The sequence below is a fragment of the Salmo trutta genome, chromosome 8 (assembly GCF_901001165.1).
Source record: "Salmo trutta chromosome 8, fSalTru1.1, whole genome shotgun sequence".
Lineage (NCBI taxonomy): Eukaryota > Metazoa > Chordata > Actinopteri > Salmoniformes > Salmonidae > Salmo > Salmo trutta.
The window spans coordinates 8,032,052-8,045,902 of NC_042964.1; the positions used below are offsets into that span (position 1 = coordinate 8,032,052).

Here is a 13,851-nt window from a genome sequence, read left to right on the forward strand (position 1 = left end):
TGAGAAACTGTTGACTTATTCTAAAGCCTCCAAACAGTTGAAATGAATATGGTGTCATTAATATGGAGGCTTCCATTATTGTTCATCTGAATGCTGTAACCCAAAATGGTTGCCTTTAGAGTTGACTTCCTGTGTGTCCTATTTGATCCCAGACCGTTTCCAGGTCATCCCCCTGGCCTTCAGCAGTAACCTGGACCGCTTCAACCCAAACATTCCAGAGTGGAGGGAGGACGTGGGTCAGGTGGTCACCAAGATATTGACAAAGGTGGGTCTACTGTACTCACCTCATACATGACCTGATGCTTTAACATAACACGACCACTGTATTCTTCAGGATACATCATGATAGAATCTGCATTGGCCTCAATATGTTCAATGATTCTATTTGATAGAGATGATAATAATGAAATGGGAGAAAAAACATTGGGAGATGGAGGAGGGTCTACCTGAACTTGTTAGTTTGAACATAAACCAGGTCGTAACAGGGGACACAAGTCCCATCAGGTGTTGTTTTTGACCATGACCTTTGACTCCCAGATCACAGGTATCCCCCAGGTGTCCCTGGTAACCATGGTGAAGCGGGGCCTGCCCACCACAGCTGACCTGTACGTTCTCCCACCAGAAAGCCAGCGTGCTAAGAGGAGCGTGTTTGTGGATAAGGTACACTAGTGCACACGCACACTACCTAACTAAAATAAATGTCACTCACTGCAGTAATTTACCTCTGTGTATGCTTGTGTTTGTATGGTTGTGTTTTATATTTCTTTCACAGCGTATACCTGCCATCAAGCAGGCCTTCAACGACAACAACGTTAGCTTCATCGTACGAGGAGGTCTACAGGTGTTGGTGAAGCTAGCTGACCCTAACGCAGGTAACCAAAGCATCCTGCATTACCGTTCCAATTCCTGTAATCATGCCATTGTGATGTTGTAAATATGATGTCATAATAGATCATTTCTCCATTTCATTATTTGGTTTCATGTTGACTATGAATGGATAATTTAGTTTTTATCAATCTATTTCAAAGGACTAGTAGCTAATGAGTCGTCCACGAGAGCGATGGAGATCGATGAGTGTTAGTCACCTCATACAACCTTTTTTCTTACTTTTACTTCCTGCTTTCTCAACAGAGATGGCCGCCTCGCTTCGCGTTCCTAGGAAACTATGTAGTATTTCGTTTTTTTATGTGTTATTTCTTACATTGTTACCCCAGGTAATCTTAGGTTTTATTACATACAGTCGGGAGGAACTATTGGATATAAGAGCAACGTCAACTCACCAACATTACGACCAGGAATACGACGTTCCCGAAGCGGATCCTCTGTTTGGTCCACCACCCAGGACAATGGATCGGATCCCAGCCGGCGACCCAAAACAACGACGCCGTAGAAGAAGGGGCAGACGGAGCGGTCTTCTGGTCAGGCTCCGTAGACGGGCACATCGCTCACCGCCCCCGAGCATACTACTCGCCAATGTCCAGTCTCTTGACAACAAGGTAGACGAAATCCGAGCAAGGGTATCATTCCAGAGAGACATCCGAGACTGTAATGTTCTTTGCTTCACGGAAACATGGCTCACTCGAGACACTCTATCTGAGTCGGTACAGCCACCTGGTTTCTTCACGCATCGCGCCGACAGAAACAAGCATCTCTCTGGTAAGAAGAAGGGTGGGGGTGTATGCCTTATGATTAACGAGACATGGTGTGATCATAACAACATACAGGAACTCAAGTCCTTTTGTTCACCTGAATTCCTCACAATCAAATGCTGACCGCATTATCTACCAAGAGAATTCTCTTCGATCATAATCACAGTCATGTATATTCCCCCACAAGCAAACACATCGACGGCCCTGAAAGAACTTCATTGGACTCTTTGTAAACTGGAAACCACATATCCTGCATTTATTGTAGCCGGGGATTTTAACAAGGCTAATCTGAAAACAAGGCTGCCCAAATTCTATCAGCATATCGATTGTGCCACCAGGGCTGGTAAAACCCTGGACCACTGTTATTCTAACTTCTGCGACGCATATAAGGCCCTCCCCCGCCCTCCCTTCGGAAAAGCTGGCCACGACTCCATTTTGTTGCTCCTAGCCTATAGACAGAGACTAAAATAGGAAGCACCCGCGCTCAGGTCTGTTCAACGCTGGTCCGACCAATCGGGTTCCACGCTTCAAGATTGCTTCGATCACGTGGACTGGGATATGTTCCGCATTGCGGCGAACAACAACATTGAGAGAATACGCTGATTCGGTGTGCGAGTTTATTAACAAATGCATCGGTGATGTTGTACCCACAGCGTCTATTAAAACATTCCCCAACCAGAAACCGTGGATTGATGGCAGCATTCGCGCAAAACTGAACTCGCGAACCACTGCTTTTAATCAGGGCAAGGTGACCGGAAACATGACTGAATACAAACAGTGTAGCTATTCCCTCCGCAAGGCAATCAAACAAGCTAAGGGTCAGTATAGAGACAAAGTGGAGTCGCAATTCAACGCCTCAAACACGAGAGGTATGTGGCAGGGTCTACAGTCAATCACGGACTACAAAAGAAAAACCAGCCCCGTCGCAGGTCACGACGCCTTGCTCCCAGACAGATTAAACAACTTTTTGGCTCGCTTTGAGGACAACACAGTGCCACTGACATGGCCCGCTACCAAAACCTGTGGGCTCTCCTTCACTGCAGCCAACGTGAGTAAAACATTTAAACTTGTTAACCCTCGCAAGGCTGCAGGCCCAGACGGCATCCCCGGCCGCGTTCTCAGAACATGCGCAGACCAGCTGGCTGGTGTGTTTACGGACATATTCAATTAATCCTTATCCTAGTCTGCTGTTCCCACATGCTTCAAGATGGCCACCATTGTTCCTGTTCCCAAGAAAGCTAAGGTAACTGAGCTAAATGACTACCGCCCCGTAGCACTCACTTCTGTCATCATGAAGTGCTTTGAGAGACTAGTCAAGGACCATATCACCTCCACCCTACCACCCACCCTAGACCCACTCCAATTTGCTTACCGCCCCAATAGGTCCACAGACGACGCTATCGCTATCACACTGCACACTGCCCTAACCCATCTGGACAAGAGGAATACATATGTAAGAATGCTGTTCATCGATTACAGCTCAGCATTTAACACCATAGTACCCTCCAAACTCGTCATTAAGCTCGAGACCCTGGGTCTCGACCCCACCCTGTGCAACTGGGTCCTGGACTTCCTGACGGGGCGCCCCCAGGTGGTGAGGGTAGGTAACAACATCTCCACCCCGCTGATCCTCAACACTGGGTCCCCACAAGGGTGCGTTCTCAGCCCTCTCCTGTACTCCCTGTTCACCCACGACTGTGTGGCCATGCACGCCTCCAACTCAATCATCAAGTTTGCAGACGACACTACAGTGGTAGGCTTAATTACCAACAACGACGAGATGGCCTACAGGGAGGAGATGAGGGCCCTCGGAGTGTGGTGTCAGGAAAATAACCTCGCACTCAATGTCAACAAAACAAAGGAGATGATTGTGGACTTCAGGAAACAGCAGAGGGAGCCGCCCCCTATCTACATTGACAGGACATTAGTAGAGAGGGTGGAGAGTTTTAAGTTCCGCGGCGTACACATCACGGACAAACTGAAATGGTCCCCCCACACAGACAGCGTGGTGAAGAAGGCGCAGCAGCGCCTCTTCAACCTCAGGAGGCTGAAGAAATTCAGCTTGTCACCAAAAACTCTCACAAACTTTTACAGATGCACAATCGAGAGCATCCTGTCGGGCTGTATCACCGCCTGGTATGGCAGCTGCTCCGCCCACAACCGTAAGGCTCTCCAGAGGGTAGTGAGGTCTGCACAACGCATCACCGGGTGCAAACTACCTGCCCTCCAGGACACCTACACCACCCACTGTCACAGGAAGGCCAAAAAGATCATCAAGGACAACAACCACCCGAGCCACTGCCTGTTCACCCCGCTATCATCCAGAAGGTGAGGTCAGTACAGGTGCATCAAAGCTGGGACCGAGAGACTGAAAAACAGCTTCTATCTCAAGGCCATCAGACTGTTAAACAGCCATCACTAACATTGAGTGGCTGCTGCCAACATACTGACTCAACTCCAGCCACTTTAATAATGGAAAAATTGATGTAATCAATTTATCACTAGCCACTTAAAATAATGTTTACATACGCTACATTACTCATCCCATATGTATATACTGTACGCTATACCATCTACTGCATCTTGCCATCTTGATGTAATGTATCACTACCCACTTTAAACAATGCCACTTCATATAATGTTTTCATACCCTGCATTGCTCATCTCATATGTATATACTGTACTCCATACCATCTATTACATCTTGCCTACGCCGTTCGGCCATCACTCATTTATATATTTTTATGTACATATTCTTATTCATTCCTTTACACTTGTGTGTATAAGGTAGTTGTTGTGAAATTGTTAGATTACTTGTTAGATATTGCTGCATGGTCGGAACTAGAAGCACAAGCATTTCGCTACACTTGCGTTAACATCTGCTAACCATATGTATGTGACCAATACATTTTATTTGAAAAGGAGCCTACATTTCCTCCAATCTGATTGGTTGTGGGTTCCTGTTACCTGCTCTCTGCTTTCAGTGTTATTTCCCTAAGTTTATACCTACTAAATTGCTAAAATGTTAGACATTTTTTCACAATATATGCAGAGGTAAACAATATGTTTCAATAATGTCTAATATATTCCCTTTCCTTTTTAACTTGATCTTTTCTTGGACAGTTTGGTTATGGATCTCTTCTCCTGACCGTGTGGTGTGTGTTGTCTGTTGAACACTGTAAGGTGTTTATTGAAGCGGAGTGCAATGCAGTGTTAGCATTCTGTTGGAGTTTATTGTGACATGGCAGCTATAATCTTGTTTGTGTCTCAGGGGCCCACATCCACAGGAGGTGTGTGTGTGTGTGTTACCTACCCTGTGTTCATTTCCCATCTGATGTGCGTTGTCTATGCTTGTGTGTGTGTGTGTGTTTGTGTGTGTGTGTCATATCATAATGGTGCCTTTTTCAAATCAAATCAAATTGTATTTGTCACATGCGCCAAATAAAACAGGTGTAGACCTTACAGTGAAATGCTTACTTACAAGCCCTTAACCAATAATGCAGTTTTAAGAAAATACCTAAAAAAGTAAGAAATAAAAATAACAAATAATTAAAGAGCAGCAGTAAATAACAATAGCGGGGCTATATACAGGGGGTACCGGTACAGAGTCAATGTGGAGGCTATATACAGGGGGTACCGGTACAGAGTCAATGTGGAGGCTATATACAGGAGGTACCGGTACAGAGTCAATGTGGAGGCTATATACAGGGGGTACCGGTACAGAGTCAATGTGGAGGCTATATACAGGGGGTACCAGTACAGAGTCAATGTGGAGGCTATATACAGGGGGTACCGGTACAGAGTCAATGTGGAGGCTAAATACAGGGGGTACCGGTACAGAGTCAATGTGGAGGCTATATACAGGGGGTACTGGTACAGAGTCAATGTGGAGGCTATATACAGGGGGTACCGGTACAGAGTCAATGTGGAGGCTATATACAGGGGGTACCGGTACAGAGTCAATGTGCAGGCTATATACAGGGGGTACCGGTACAGAGTCAATGTGGAGGCTATATACAGGGGGTACCGGTACAGAGTCAATGTGGAGGCTATATACAGGGGGTACCGGTACAGAGTCAATGTGGAGGCTATATACAGGGGGTACCAGTACAGAGTCAATGTGGAGGCTATATACAGGGGGTACCGGTACAGAGTCAATGTGGAGGCTATATACAGGGGGGTACCGGTACAGAGTCAATGTGGAGGCTATATACAGGGGGTACCGGTACAGAGTCAATGTGGAGGCTATATACAGGGGGTACCGGTACAGAGTCAATGTGGAGGCTATATACAGGGGGTACCAGTACAGAGTCAATGTGGAGGCTATATACAGGGGGTACCGGTACAGAGTCAATGTGGAGGCTATATACAGGGGGTACCGGTACAGAGTCAATGTGGAGGCTATATACAGGGGGTACCAGTACAGAGTCAATGTGGAGGCTATATACAGGGGGTATCAGTACAGAGTCAATGTGGAGGCTATATACAGGGGGTACCGGTACAGAGTCAATGTGGAGGCTATATACAGGGGGTACCGGTACAGAGTCAATGTGGAGGCTATATACAGGGGGTACCGGTACAGAGTCAATGTGGAGGCTATATACAGGGGGTACCGGTACAGAGTCAATGTGGAGGCTAAATACAGGGGGTACCGGTACAGAGTCAATGTGGAGGCTATATACAGGGTGTACCGGTACAGAGTCAATGTGGAGGCTATATACAGGGGGTACCGGTACAGAGTCAATGTGGAGGCTATATAAAGGGGGTACCGGTACAGAGTCAATGTGGAGGCTATATACAGGGGGTACCGGTACAGAGTCAATGTGGAGGCTATATACAGGGGGTACCGGTACAGAGTCAATGTGGAGGCTATATACAGGGAGTACCGGTACAGAGTCAATGTGGAGGCTATATACAGGGGGTACCTGTACAGAGTCAATGTGGAGGCTATATACAGGGAGTACCGGTACAGAGTCAATGTGCAGGCTATATACAGGGGGTACCGGTACAGAGTCAATGTGGAGGCTATATACAGGGGGTACCTGTACAGAGTCAATGTGGAGGCTATATACAGGGGGTACCGGTACAGAGTCAATGTGGAGGCTATATACAGGGGGTACCGGTACAGAGTCAATGTGGAGGCTATATACAGGGAGTACCGGTACAGAGTCAATGTGGAGGCTATATACAGGGGGTACCGGTACAGAGTCAATGTGGAGGCTATATACAGGGGGTACCGGTACAGAGTCAATGTGCAGGCTATATACAGGGGGTACCGGTACAGAGTCAATGTGGAGGCTATATACAGGGTGTACCGGTACAGAGTCAATGTGGAGGCTATATACAGGGGGTACCGGTACAGACTCAATGTGGAGGCTATATACAGGGGGTACCGGTACAGAGTCAATGTGGAGGCTATATACAGGGGGTACCGGTACAGAGTCAATGTGGAGGCTATATACAGGGGGTACCGGTACAGAGTCAATGTGCAGGCTATATACAGGGGGTACCGGTACAGAGTCAATGTGGAGGCTATATACAGGGGGTACCGGTACAGAGTCCATGTGGAGGCTATATACAGGGGGTACCGGTACAGAGTCAATGTGGAGGCTATATACAGGGGGTACCGGTACAGAGTCAATGTGGAGGCTATATACAGGGGGTACCGGTACAGAGTCAATGTGGAGGCTATATACAGGGGGGTACCGGTACAGAGTCCATGTGGAGGCTATATACAGGGGGTACCGGTACAGAGTCAATGTGGAGGCTATATACAGGGGGGTACCGGTACAGAGTCAATGTGGAGGCTATATACAGGGGGTACCGGTACAGAGTCAATGTGGAGGCTATATACAGGGGGTACCGGTACAGAGTCAATGTGGAGGCTATATACAGGGGGTACCGGTACAGAGTCAATGTGGAGGCTATATACAGGGGGTACCGGTACAGAGTCAATGTGGAGGCTATATACAGGGGGTACCGGTACAGAGTCAATGTGGAGGCTATATACAGGGGGTACCAGTACAGAGTCAATGTGGAGGCTATATACAGGGGGTACCGGTACCGAGTCAATGTGGAGGCTATATACAGGGGGTACCGGTACAGAGTCAATGTGGAGGCTATATACAGGGGGTACGAGTACAGAGTCAATGTGGAGGCTATATACAGGGGGTACGAGTACAGAGTCAATGTGGAGGCTATATACAGGGGGTACGAGTACAGAGTCAATGTGGAGGTTATATACAGGGGGTACCGGTACAGAGTCAATGTGGAGGCTATATACAGGGGGTACCGGTACAGAGTCAATGTGGAGGCTATATACAGGGGGTACTGGTACAGAGTCAATGTGGAGGCTATATACAGGGGGTACTGGTACAGAGTCAATGTGGAGGCTATATACAGGGGGTACTGGTACAGAGTCAATGTGGAGGCTATATACAGGGGTACTGGTACAGAGTCAATGTGGAGGCTATATACAGGGGGTACTGGTACAGAGTCAATGTGGAGGCTATATACAGGGGTACCGGTACAGAGTCAATGTGGAGGCTATATACAGGGGGTACCGGTACAGAGTCAATGTGGAGGGGCACCGGTTAGTCAAGGTAATTGAGGTAATATGTACATGTAGGTAGAGTTACTAAAGTGACTATGCATAAATAATAACTGAGATTAGCAGAAGCATACAAGGGCAGGGGGGGGGGAGAATGCCAATAGTCTGGGTAGCCATTTGATTAGATGTTCAGGAGTCTTATGGCTTGGGGGTAGAAGCTATTTAGAAGCCTCTTGGACCTAGACTTGTTGCTCCGGTACCGCTTGCAGTGCGGTAGCAGAGAGAACAGTCTATGACGAGGGTGGCTGGAGTCTACGAGGGTGGCTGGAGTCTACGAGGGTGGCTGGGGTCTACGAGGGTGGCTGGAGTCTACGAGGGTGGCTGGAGTCTACGAGGGTGGCTGGAGTCTACGAGGGTGGCTGGTGTCCATGAGGGTGGCTGGAATCTACGAGGGTGGCTGGAGTCTACGAGGGTGGCTGGAGTCTTTGACCATTTTCAGGGTCACCTGGTATAGGGGTCCTTTGTGTGTGTGTGTGTGTGTGTGTGTGTGTGTGTGTGTGTGTGTGTGTGTGTGTGTGTGTGTGTGTGTGTGTGTGTGTGTGTGTGTGTGTGTGTGTGTGTGTGTGTGTGTGTGTGTGTGTGTCATATCATTGTGTGTGTGTTCCTGTTTGTGTGTGTCATATCATAATGTGTGTGTGTTGTCTTTCTCCCCTGCAGGTTCTCAGGGTGGAGTGGCAGGTCCTGGAGTCTGGGCTCTGGCTGTCATCTTCCTCATCAGCCTCCTCGCTACCGGATCCTTCATCCTCTACAAGTTCAAGAGGTGGGTCTTATAGACTTAGCCTGCATGGCTGCCAGTCTGTTGCTGCGCGTTTGCCAACTACTTATGGAATTTTCATGCAAAACATGATTTCACTCGACAATGACAATGTAGTAGACTAAAGCACAAACAGATCTGGGACCAGGCTATTTTAGACTTACATATCTGAGATATGCACTGGGCACTAGACTGGCCAGTCCTCCTCTGAAGCGTTGCATGACTACAGATGAAAACATAACCGTGACTACAGATGAAAACATAACCGTGACTACGGATGAAAACATAACCATGACTACAGATGAAAACATAACTGTGACTACAGATGAAAACATAACCGTGACTACAGATGAAAACATAACCGTGACTACAGATGAAAACATAACCGTGACTACAGATGAAAACATAACCGTGACTACAGATGAAAACATAACCGTGACTACAGATGAAAACATAACCGTGACTACAGATGAAAACATAACCGTGACTACAGATGAAAACATAACTGCATGTATCAAGATACAGTTGGTGAATACATACAGTTGAAGTCGGAAGTTTACATACACTTAGGTTGGAGTCATTAAAAATAGTTTTTCAACCACTCCACAAATTTCAAGTTAAAACCTGTTGAGGACAGACGTTCTGCTAGCGGAACGCCTAGCCAATATCCAATGGAACAGCATGGCGCGAAATACAAAACCTCAAAAATCTAATAATTTCAATTTCTCAAATTTACGACTATTTTACACCATTTTAAAGATACACTTCTCCTTAATCCAACCACATTGTCCGATTTCAAAAAGGCTTTACAGTGAAAGCAAAACATTAGATTATGTTAGGAGAGTACATAGACCAAAATAACCACACAGCCATTTTCCAAGCAAGGATATATGTCACAAAAACCCAAAACACAGCTAAATGAAGCACTAACCTTTGACGATCTTCATCAGATGACACTCCTAGCACATCATGTTACACAATACATGTATGTTTTGTTCGATAAAGTTCATATTTATATCCAAAAACAGCATTTTACATTGGCACGTGATGTTCAGAAAATGTATTCCCACCAAAAACTTCTGGTGAATTTACAAAAATACTCATCATAAACGTTGACAAAATACATAACAATTATTTTAATAATTATAGATACAGTACTCCTTTATGCAACCGCTGTGTCAGATTTTAAAATAGCTTTATGGAGAAAGCACATTTTTCAATATTCTGAGTACATAGCTCGCCATCACAGCGAGCTATACAGACACCCGCCAAGTTCGGGGCAACCTAAACTCAGAATTAGTATTATAAATATGCTCTTACCTTTGCTGATCTTTGTCAGAATGCACTCCCAGGACTGCTACTTCCACAAGAAATGTTTTTGTTCGAAATAATCCATATTTATGTCCAAATACCTCCATTTTGTTTGTGCGTTCAGGTCACTATCCAAAGGCATACCGCGCGAGCGCAATTCGAGACACAAAAATTCTAAATGTTCCATTACCGTACTTAGAAGCATGTCAAACGCTGTTTAAAATCAATCTTTATGGTATTTTTAATTAACGTAAAATTGCGCTAATATTCCAACCGGACAATAGCGTATTCATTCAAGGAGAAAAAGAAGGAACCGTGTGCTCGTGGGACTGCGCATATCCAATCTCTTTGTCCCCAGGCAGTCCACTCAATGAATGAGCTCCTATACTCTGCCCAGTGACAGGAGAATGCTCAAACAACTTTCTGAACTTCCTAAGGCTTCCATACAGCCAATGGAAGCCTTAGGAAGTGCAACGTGACCCCACAAATACTGTAGTTTCGAAAGGGACTAGAAAGAAGAACTACAATTCTCAGATCCTCTACTTCCTGGTTGAATTCTTCTCAGGTTTTTGCCTGCCATAGGAGTTCTGTTATACTCACAGACACCATTCAAACAGTTTTAAAAACTTCAGAGTGTTTTCTATCCAAATCTAAGTAGTAACCAGTTTAATTTGGGTACGTTTTTTCATCCGGCCGTGAAAATACTGCCCCCTATGCACAACAGGTTAAATTAACAAGAAATTTGTGGAGTGTTTGAAAAACTAGTTTTAATGACTCCAACCTAAGTGTATGTAAACTTCCGACTTCAACTGTATATATACTGTCTATAGAATACATAAATGCATGTACTTGATGAATCTAGATTCTACATTAATATGTTGTGCATGATTTGTCTTTTGCTCACCAGTTACACCAATAGCACATACTTTGCATCAGATGCAGAAAGTCCACAATCTGTCACTCATTAACATGAACTACAACTCTAGCCAAACCTCTTATCAAAACTACAAATCCCACAGTCCTTGGCTTAGGACTGAGGATGCCTATCCTCCGCTGTTTTTCAGAAAGCTGCCCGGCCGGAACGTGTACGCCCAGATGCACAATGAGAAGGAGCAGGAGATGACCAGCCCTGTCAATCACAGTGAGGACACGCAGCACATCATCCAGGGGGAGGAGTTTATCGACGACGACCTGGACTCGCAGACTCTAGGTAACGCAGAAGGTAGCCCCGCCTTCTGTTCCCTGATCAGGATTAGGACTAACCCCCACTACTACTAACAGAACAGCCTGCTACCACTCACAAGCCCAGGTAGTTAACAGAACAGCCTGCTACCACTCACAAGCCCAAGTAGTTAACAGAGCAGCCTGCTACCACTCACAAGCCCAGGTAGTTAACAGAACAGCCTGCTACCACTCACAAGCCCAGGTAGTTAACAGAACAGCCTGCTACCACTCACAAGCCCAGGTAGTTAACAGAACAGCCTGCTACCACTCACGAGCCCAGGTAGTTAACAGAACAGCCTGCTACCACTCACGAGCCCAGGTAGTTAACAGAACAGCCTGCTACCACTCACGAGCCCAGGTAGTTAACAGAACAGCCTGCTACCACTCACAAGCCCAGGAAGTTAACAGAACAGCCTGCTACCACTCACGAGCCCAGGTAGTTAACAGAACAGCCTGCTACCACTCACAAGCCCAGGTAGTTAACAGAACAGCCTGCTACCACTCACAAGCCCAGGAAGTTAACAGAACAGTTAACAGAACAGTTAACAATACAAGGTATTCCTTATTTGCTGTTGTATTATTCATAAAAGCTACTAAACTCAATGATATTGTGAGTTAAAGGTAAAACATTTTAAGCATTCTAATACCTATATCAATGGGAAATATTAATTAAAATCAAAGCTATGGGTTAGTTAAAAGATAACCATCCAGTAAAAGAGAAACGGACAATCAAGGAAATGCTTTAATGTTGCAAGATAAAGAAGCAGGTGGTATTTTCTCTTTTAAAACCAACCGACCCTCGACTCTGGTCTCACTACTTCCTCTCTCTCCTTGTTGCTAGGTAACCACTCGGGCGTGGTGCTGAGCATCAACTCCAGAGAGCTGCACAGCTACCTGACCAGCTGATGGCTGAACACGGACACGCTAACCAGCTAGCCATGCTAACGAGCACAGGGAACTCTACTCTGCCTTCCTCCTCTGTCTCTCTGTCTGACCAACCAATCCACCGCTCCCCGTACAGAGGGAGAGAGAAAGCACTACAGTCTAGCATTAGTCTCTATCTCTTCCCTCCTTTCTGATTCCTTTCCCCTCTCCACAGCCCCTTGCTCCCTCGTTTCCGTCTCTAACTCAGAGGGACACTTATGCTCCATTTTGATCGTCACTCTATCTCGTCCTCCACTGTGTTACTGTAACATTGGGGTGTGGGCCAACTCTGCTTTTTACCCAGTGTCCTTTGCACCCAGTGTCCTTTGCACCAGTGTCCTTTGCACCCAGTGTCCTTGTGTCCTTGTACCCAGTGTCATGACTGCTCTGTGTGTTCTCATTGGCTAAACCCCTCGGAGACTGATTGGACACCACCCAGTGAGGAAAGAGAAATCCGGTGACATCACAGAGAACGCCCTGCCTACTGGCCTGCTATTTAGAACGCTCTGGACTGTAAGACTCGTCTTTCACTGACTCTCACCAGGTAGTTTCTAGATACGCTATACAGTGCATTTGGAAAGTATTCAGACTCCTTGACTTTTTCACAATGTTGTTATGTTACAGCCTTATTCTAAAATTGATTAAATCGTTTTTTTCCCTCATCAATCTACACACAATACCCCATAATGACATCACAATACCCAATAATGAAATCACAATACCCCATAATGACAACACAATACCCCATAATGACATCACAATACCCCATAATGACATCACAATACCCCATAATGACATCACAATACCCCATAATGACATCACAATACCCCATAATGACAAAGCAAAAACAGGTTGTAATCTTTTTTGCAACATAGATATTCAGACCCTTTACTCAGTAAATTCAATCAATTGAATTTACCACAGGTAGACTCCAATAAAGTTGTAGAAACATATCAAGGATGATCAATGGAAACAGGATGCACCTGAGCACAATTCTGAGTCTCATAGCAAAGAGTCTGAATACTTATGTGAATAATGTTTTTTTGTATTTTTTATTTGAATATATTTGCAAACATTTCTAAAATACAGTTTTCGTTTTGTCTTTATGGGGTGTTGTGTGTAGATTGACGAGGAAAGAAATGCATTTAATCAATTTTGGAATAAGGCTGTAACATAACAAAATGTGGAAAAAGTCAAGGGGTCTGAATACTTTCCGAATGCACTGCATATACAATAGTATGTGGACACCCCATCAAATTAGTAGATTGGGCTATTTCAGCCACACCCGTTGCTGACAGGTGTATATAATCGAGCACACAGCCATACAATCGCCATAGACAAACATTGGCAGTAGAATTGTATTACTGAAGAGCTCAGTG

At 45.5% G+C, this 13,851-nt stretch overlaps 1 protein-coding gene across 1 annotated transcript in view; it reads left to right on the forward strand.

Moving 5' to 3' along the window:
* The window catches only part of LOC115199216 (VPS10 domain-containing receptor SorCS2-like), a 29,004-nt gene extending 15,913 nt beyond the window's left edge, over positions 1-13,091 (forward strand). Inside the window, exons 9-14 of the mRNA XM_029761842.1 lie at positions 153-265; positions 538-660; positions 773-872; positions 8,917-9,019; positions 11,389-11,546; positions 12,390-13,091. Of these exons, the coding sequence (XP_029617702.1) occupies positions 153-265; positions 538-660; positions 773-872; positions 8,917-9,019; positions 11,389-11,546; positions 12,390-12,454 (662 nt within the window). The 3' untranslated portion in view covers positions 12,455-13,091. The remainder of the gene's footprint in view (positions 1-152; positions 266-537; positions 661-772; positions 873-8,916; positions 9,020-11,388; positions 11,547-12,389) is intronic.
* Positions 13,092-13,851: the final 760 nt, after the last annotated feature.